The sequence below is a fragment of the Chenopodium quinoa genome, unplaced genomic scaffold, assembly GCF_001683475.1.
Source record: "Chenopodium quinoa cultivar QQ74 unplaced genomic scaffold, ASM168347v1, whole genome shotgun sequence".
In the NCBI taxonomy this organism is placed as follows: Eukaryota; Viridiplantae; Streptophyta; class Magnoliopsida; order Caryophyllales; family Amaranthaceae; genus Chenopodium; species Chenopodium quinoa.
Genome location: NW_018743977.1, coordinates 2,566,748 through 2,575,027, shown reverse-complemented (window position 1 = coordinate 2,575,027; position 8,280 = coordinate 2,566,748). Strand labels below are relative to the sequence as shown.

Below are 8,280 nucleotides of genomic sequence, written 5' to 3'. Positions count from 1 at the left end.
TTTTATTAACTCATAATGGTCACAACTTAAACGGTTAGTAAAAATAACTAATAAGTTTTTTTTGCCCTAATTTTGCTTACATTTTCGAGCAACGATATAGCAAATATCACTCTTATAACGATACTTATGGCACGTAACTACTGAACTACAACAATTTTGGTGAAGGATCCATTGTATTAATTTGACATTCTTGCTATATCCAGCCCTAATTTTGCTTACATTTTCGAGTAACTTTGTTAGCATTTGAAGATGTTGTGGCTACCATTTTCATCGAAGAAACTTTGAAAATGCGCCCAAAATCCGGTTAGACTTCAAAGAGAGCTTATTACAATTTCTATGGATATTTGTAACAGAGCTTATTCCTAGATCAAAATCAACAGAGCATGAAAGCTGTGAAACAGCCTGATACAGTTTGAAGGTGCATAATATGAACACAAGTGGAACTCCTTTGCTTTTTAGCTTCTTAGTTTGTATACAAATTCAAGCAACTGGAATTATTGCTCAACTGTATAAGTAACAAACGTTACAAAAGAACAAAAAAATATATTGTATGTCACACATATCTCTCTCTCTCTCTCACCCTCAAATACTGAACAACCACCAAATTTCGACGAAGGGACAAAAAAAACACCCCAGTAAAAAAGATCGGGAAAAAAAAAATTAAGGGGCAAAAGTTACCCTTGGATAAACAATCAAATTATCTACTGCTTTCTATTTCCAATTCTCCGTTTTGCTTCTGCTGATGTTGGTTGCTGCCTTCTATTTTTTTGTAGTTGACTTCCGTTTGGTAGCTTCTTTGATGGTGAGGGGCTTAGAGCAGGAATCATCGACTTGCTGTAATCGTATAAATATTGCATTAGCATGCATGAAACACTATGATTAGATGAAGATTTCGATGGGAAAAAAAAAATAGTAGTATGAAACTATGAACAAAAGTTCTTTTTTTTCAAGCTGTAAATATCAAATTTAAAGAAGCATTAGTGACTTTCTTTTGTCAACAGTGAAGCCAACTGCTAGTCAGTGCTTACCTCAAATCTGGACTCTTAGCAGGCCTGCCATCAAGTTTCTTGGACTTTAACCCAATACTACCATTGGATAGTGTAGGGAGTTTACTATGATTGAATTGCCACAACAAATCTGGCTCAGACGAGTCGCTTGTGGCAGCATCAAGCTCGTCCAAGTCATCTGTATTAGTCACTTCGAACTGATTACTTCCGCTGAACATGCTATATGATTGTTCTGAATATAGTCTGGTGTCTTCTGGGAAATATTTTGGGTAGAAAGAATCAGCCATGGGTCCATTTTCTGCTGTTTCCCAACATAAACGAGTCCCTACTTTCGGAAGTGAATCTTGTTTGTTTACCATGATCTTGTCTACCCATTCACCAGAATCAAGGTCCTTCTCATCATATCCATACTTTTGCCCAGGACTATTTACAGGGGGCCATGGAGGTGAGTTTTTCAACATTTCGTCGAGATCAAAGCTTTGTCTTTTTTGTCTTGACGCAGACTTGTTACAGACCTGCAAAATTCAGAGATTAGATTCTCCAATAATCATTGTCTGAGAAAAACTAGTATGACCTCTTTCATGATATCATCAACAAACACCTTTGACTGTTCCTGTGAGAATTTTAATGCCAGTTTAGAGAATTCAGTCCGTCTATCTAGCTATTTGTTATGGAGTACTCCCTCGGTCCCTTATTTTTTGCCCCATTTGACTGATCACAGTCTCCAAAACATGTCTTCAAACATATATATCTTCATTTCTAAACACGTACAAATTATAAAAACTTAATATTAATAAAATATACTATGAGATGATTCTAACAAGATCCCACTTGAATATATTATCACTTATAGATTAACGAGAATTCATGGTCAAAGTTTTAAAAGTTTGACCCGTATATTTGCAATGGGGCAAAAAATAAGGGAAGGAGGGAGTATTTAACAAGAATTTCTTATGCAAAGAGGTGTGGCTACATATGTAAAGTCAAAACAGGAAGATTGTTCATAAAAAAACAATCAGTCTCACATATTCTAAGTAAAGCACAGCACAGCACAGCTTGGAACTTCAGTCAGCTCCAGCATTATAAAATCATGACACTTAGTCACTTATACATCTTAGCCCTCCAAATTCTCAATTTAAAATGATGAACTTTTCTAGCAAGATTCGTAAATGTAACCATTATAATTACCTCGAAGTTGGCTATATCTCCCATAGATTGCTGATGTCTACTCACATCAAACAATGCATTTCCGCCATTTTGATTGGAACGAAGGGGAGAAGGAACATCAGCTTTCCCTCTATATCTTTCAGGGCTGCTGGATCCTGACTGGTGAGAACGAACAGATTCTGCATCCTTCCTTGCCAAGGCTGCTTTAAGACTGGCAATCTGAAACAGATGCAAGCAATAAAATATGAGAAGTGTATAGGTGAAAGCACTGGTGAAGCATGCAGCGAATACCAAAATCCAGCTTCTACCTGCTCCTTGAGCTCCTTCACATCTGCACCGTCTTTATTTACTCGTGCAGCACCAAGTTCAACAGTGGCTACTCTCTCTGCAAATTTAAGTGTACTTAGAGTCTCTCCTACAGCTTCAGCTTCAGGACTTATATGAACAAACATCAGTGTTTTGGCCTGCCCTCCTGCAATGACATAAATTCATGTCAGCTAATAAAATACATATAATTTGTGAGAGATTTGAAAAATACCATGCCGGTTAGAGTTAGATAGTTGAGACATGACCTAATGAATCTTGGAGCAGTTGTGTTAATTTGCTATTCCTATATGGGACATGTGCGTTCTTTTGTGCTAGAGAAGCAATCACATCTCCTAAAGCTGATAAAGATTTGTTGATGTGTTGTGCCTCTTTTAATCTATCTCCAGTCACCTCCGATTTGTCTACCCTTTCACTACCTGCCAAGTCAACCAGATGCATACAGCCACGCAGTATGTTACCAGTTGTCAAGTCTCTCCCTTGAACATGAACAGTCAAACAGCTGCAGATCAAAAAGATCACAAGTTCAGAATTAATACGAGCTCAGAAAAGAGAAACCAACACATTGAAAAGTGTATAGATAAACACCTGTGAGAACGACTACTACGGTCATTGAGTGCTGTTGCACCAACTGCTCTGTTGCGATGTCCAATATTCATCAGATGAATGACATCAGATGTCGATGATACTGGAACAAGACTTGCTTCCGGGACGTTGAGTCCATTCTGAGAACTGTTACGAATTTCTAATGTATAAATGGGTTAAGGAAAATAGCTGATGGTAGAATGATCTTGTACATACTGAAGTATGTCATCCACAAATCAATTATTAATGAATGTCCAGTAATTGAGATAACCATGTAGTATACATCTTATATACCCACAAAACAAATGAATTCAAGACTATTCAACAAGTGAAAAAGGATATCTTTTATTAAGCCCATCGCTGACTAGAAGATCTCTGACTTGCTCATTGTATATCTCAATCATCTGGACAGCAACATCATAGCGAAAGGTATCTTTCCTCTGCTCTGCAAGATAAAACAAGTCACCCAAAGACCTGTAGTTTACACCTTGACTCTGCTCTGTGAGGTCTTTTGGTCCAGACTGCAAATAAAAATACAAATAGATATAGGACTCATCAGTATGTTAGGGTAAAAAATAATAATATATAGGAGCTTATTAATAGAAGATTAGTGAAAACAATATATTACCATAGTAAATGTTTTCCCAGAACCTGTCTGGCCATATGCAAATATACAAACATTGTAACCATCAAGCACAGAACGAATCAGTGGCTCCATATCTGAGAAGACTTCAGCTGTAGTACATAATAAATTACATGGGTTAGAAACTTTCTGAACAAAGAAGAGGAACTTTTAATAGTATTGCATTTAAGAAGGGCCAAAAACTAACCCTGTGTCGCTGATGGACCAAATACTTTGTTAAAGCTGAATGATTTGAGACCTTTTCCATGCTTAGAAGGTGCTCTGATGGTAATATTCCCTTCCTCAAAGTGTTCAATAGAACTAATAAAGCTTGAATTCCCACTTAAGAAGGGCCTCACTCGACAATAAACCCTAATACTCCCTATTAGGAGGAAATTAAAGAGACCAGGAGAGATTATATTAGTTTGCTTTGGATATGCCTAGAAGTTTATCGTCACTAAACCAGAGAAAGAATGGACATGAGGCAAATATGTAGCATTCAATTTACCCTTGAGATCTTGTACTTCATTGTACAACCTACGGTTTTCTTCGAGAACCTTGTGATATCCATTGGCAGCTTGAGCTAGGCTATACATGTGTGAGCCTGACAAAGGCAACATCAACAAGTTTCATAAGTCATAACCCTCAATTAAATTTCCTCATTTCACTTATTTGATACAATTTGATAGGAAATGACCAAAAAGCTAGCATATCGCCATACCAAGATTGTGGAGATCCTCTTGAAATTTTTTTTGTATAAACTGCATGCCAGCTTTAGTTGTACGAAGAGTGAGTTTCAGCTCCTACAAAGTCAGATATCACCAATAAGTTATAAGTATCCTCAAGATGGTTGAGAGTTCAAGCTAACATTTGTCAATTTCTAACCTGGACATCTCTTCCTTGACGATCAAAGATCTCTTTTTGCTTCACCATTTGACTTCTCATTTGTTCATCATTAATTTGATTACCACATAAGCTCTCTTGCTTCTTGGTCAAAGAGTAGCTTCTATCTCCTACCTTCAGTAAGGCATCAAAAGATGTCATATAAAGAGGAAAGTAAGTACTAATACACGAAGCTACGTTTGTCTCAAGGCCCTTTCACACCAAAAGTTATAGTGTTACTTTAACTTCACATGTATATATTCATAAAGGAGATATGATCACTTGCCTTAGAATTTTCAGAAGACATCTTTGAAAAAGGCTTCTTCCCATGTGGTGCAGAAAATTCTTTTCCTGTTGCTTGACTTGGTTGATTAGCCTTGAGTAACACAAACAATGACGGAAATTCATTAAGCTTAAAAAGTCCGGCAAACTTTAGAATAATTTTGTTGCACAAACTGTTCTTTCAGAAGCTATAACTACATACCATATTGTTTTGCGAACCCATGCGTTGCTCGAATTCCTCCACAACCTTACTAAGAACTGATTCAACTAACTGCATTGCATAAAAGGCTAAGCTCAGGGAAAAGTACTGGTTAAGTTAGTGACACTGTAAATGATTATTATAAAGTATGCGTATCATCACAAAATATTCCATCCTTTTCAAACACGCACAGGTGAAAGAAGTCAAGAACTAACAGCTTGCCTGTGGACATTTTCCATCTAGGTTTAGCAGCGTTTACTAGAATTAATAAATGAAGCAGTTTTTTTTTTTTTTTAACTGTATGCCTTGAATGGAAAAGTTGATGAATGCTAAAAACTTTCATATTTCCTCTTACTTGGTGACAGAACAACCTTTGTGTTGCCAATAATTGTTATGCTATTGATATTGAAGTGAACTTGCACACACTATCATGGACAGATGGGGCTCTTTGTTTAAAACTCCTAACAAACTCATTTCCATTACAGCATATCAATCAAGGATTAGTCTTTATAAGCTATGTCATGATTCCTGCTTATTATACATCCAAACTAACCTGTGGAACTTCTTCAGGCTTCTTATCCATTAGAAGTGCTTGTACAAGTGAGCTCAGGGACTGAGAACTTGGCTGCAAATAGGTGGAATAAGTTGTTACTTAAATGCTATGGACATAGTAACATTAAAAAGCTTCGACACCCATAGTAAAAAGAAGATGGCCACAGATTATATTGCACTAACCAATTTGTTAGTGTCAATGTCATGAGAAAGGGCATTCAAGGATTTATCGGTCATTGATGGGTTCCTAGTCAAAGAATTCGTGAAAGGCTCCGATTTTGTACGCACAAACTGTTTCACAGAAGTGGTGGTGGGTTTCACATTTCCACTAAATTTCCAGACTCCAGTTCCTCCGGCCTGCTTCCATTCATGATAAGATTTGAGAGCTAGAACAGAATTCACCACCCTTGCTGGTATCCCTCCCTAAACACAAAGGCATAAACTTATTTACCACTTCAAAAAAGTAATATTACAAAATGAGCAAACCAGCTGAAATCCATGTTCTTATACACTACTCCGTACAATTTTAGTTGTTATGATCAGCACACCAAGACTTTTAAATCTGCAAGACATCTTAGCAGCAATAGCATACTAAATCCTTACTTGTTCGAGATCAGATGCCTCGAATGTAGGAAGTCCCATATTTTCTGCTGCTACAAGAAAGTTCCTAACATTTTCAAAGTACTGATAAGCAGATAAAGCTGCTCCATCAGGAAGAGAAGCAGAATCTGCAGGACTCTCCACCACCTACAATTGTGTCATCCATTATAAATCAGCAACATTTCAGAAACACCCAGAAGAGTAAAAGGCGAAAAAAGAAGCTCAGACAAGAGCAACAACCTTTGGCACAGCTCCAGGTTGAACCCTATTAAGGACAGTGCAAAGGATCAATCCACTTCTCAAACCAAGCCTAAACTCTTCTTCAGATGGCTCCGCCGGTAAGTCTCTGGCGGCGACAACCCCCACATTTTTCCTAAGCCAACTAGCTGCTTCATATCTTCTCATTGCTACATAAAGTACATCAATCAAATTCCCATTTAGCAATTTAGCATCAAAAAACACCATCTTCCAAAACACTATTCATTCTACAATATAAAAAAATGATCCCACAAATTTATACAATTCAATTCAACTAGTGTCAGAATTTCCTAGAATTTCACCTCAGTTATCTCATAGTACATACTCAAAAAGGCCAATTAGTTAGGTTATGATTTATGAAGAATTGATCCAAAGCCTTAATTGCATACATTAATTGAACTTCAAAAATAAGGAAGAGAATTTGGTTTCACAAATTAAAAATTATCATATACTACAACTTCAATTATACATAAAAAGTAAAGACAACCCATATGAGTTAGTAAAAGTTAAACCAATTCTAAATCCTTGATCTAAAAAGACGGGTCGACAACATGAACCAAGAATTTATCTCCCGTGATCGGGTCACTTCCATCTAGTGCTACGTAACACTTACAAACCCATTTTCTTCGTGTCATATTACGAGTCATAATTTAGTAAAACCATTTTAACATAAATCAAATCACATTAATGTTAACAATTTGAATAATTAACTAATCACAAGAAAAAATATGAAAAAATAATTAAAAACAGAGAAAATTATACCAGCTTCCTCAGCTCTTCTGGATTCTAAATCAAGACCTTTGAGTCGATGTCCATGTTGTTGAAGAACATCCTCAACAACAGAAACCACACTAAACGATAAAGCTTCACTCGCCGCCATTAAAACCCCACCAAAAAAAATAATTCTCCCAAAAACAAACAAAATTATAAAAATCCCAAAAAATATATCAAACACCCACCAACATTAATCGGGAAAAAATCAAAATCAAATCAAATCTTAACAAATCAACCCAAAAAAAGACAAAATGGGCAAGTAATTACAACAACCCAACTCCAAAAAATCCTAAAAAAATTCGAAAAAAAATCAAATAATTCTCCAGAAATCTGTAATTTGTCAATGTTATGTCTGATTATAACAAATAATCATCTGGGATTGAAAGAAAAAAGATGAATAAAAAGGTAGGTAATAAAGAAGAGTCGAAATCTTGAGCGGTTAGATGATAGAGATTGGAAAGGGTTGATTGATTGATAATCTTTTGCTTTGAGAATACTACAAATACAAAACTCAAAATCTCTCTCAAAAATGATGATAATCCGCCATTTTTAAGCTTTTTAATAAGTATATAAATTTGATGAGAGCTGTTTAAGATTGCTTTATAGTTGTAGTAAGATACCAGAGTGTAGTGTGAGAGAGGGAGTTGTAAAGGGGAATATTGAGAAACGAAGCAAAATCCGAAGCAAATTGAATAATGGTTAATTATAACTGTATTAAGGAGTGGGAAGTTGTGGGTTTTTGAATTTGAGAGGTGTTTTTAATTTTGGAGGTGTCAAATTAACGTCTTCTTTTGTATGATGGTGAGTCACTCTCATACTTGCACCGTCTTGCTTCTGTGACTTGCACGCTCACTTTGGGGGTTCTTTGGATATAGGAGTAAGAGAGTTTAGGGGAGTACATTTGTGTTTAGGGGTATTCGCGGTGCAGTTTGAATTCTAAACCGCATCAAACCGCAAAATTGCGGTTTTTAATTTTTTTCAAACCGCACCAAACTGCACTTCTAATAAAATCGCAAAATACGGTGCGG

General features: G+C 36.3%; 1 protein-coding gene across 1 annotated transcript; it reads right to left on the bottom strand.

Moving 5' to 3' along the window:
* Window positions 1-411: 411 nt before the first annotated feature.
* On the bottom strand, window positions 412-8,040 carry LOC110689776 (kinesin-like protein KIN-14I). Its single transcript, XM_021866579.1, has 19 exons — window positions 7,241-8,040; window positions 6,461-6,627; window positions 6,224-6,367; window positions 5,804-6,043; window positions 5,622-5,693; window positions 5,072-5,140; window positions 4,874-4,963; window positions 4,591-4,722; window positions 4,427-4,508; window positions 4,214-4,309; window positions 3,914-4,087; window positions 3,712-3,818; window positions 3,426-3,604; window positions 3,087-3,248; window positions 2,747-3,000; window positions 2,483-2,646; window positions 2,196-2,393; window positions 1,029-1,522; window positions 412-834 (listed from the first exon to the last, which is right to left on the bottom strand). The coding sequence occupies exons 1-19, from the start codon at window positions 7,356-7,358 to the stop codon at window positions 702-704; spliced, it is 3,075 nt and encodes a 1,024-aa protein (XP_021722271.1). The 5' UTR covers window positions 7,359-8,040; the 3' UTR covers window positions 412-701.
* Between the last annotated feature and the right edge of the window lie 240 nt (window positions 8,041-8,280).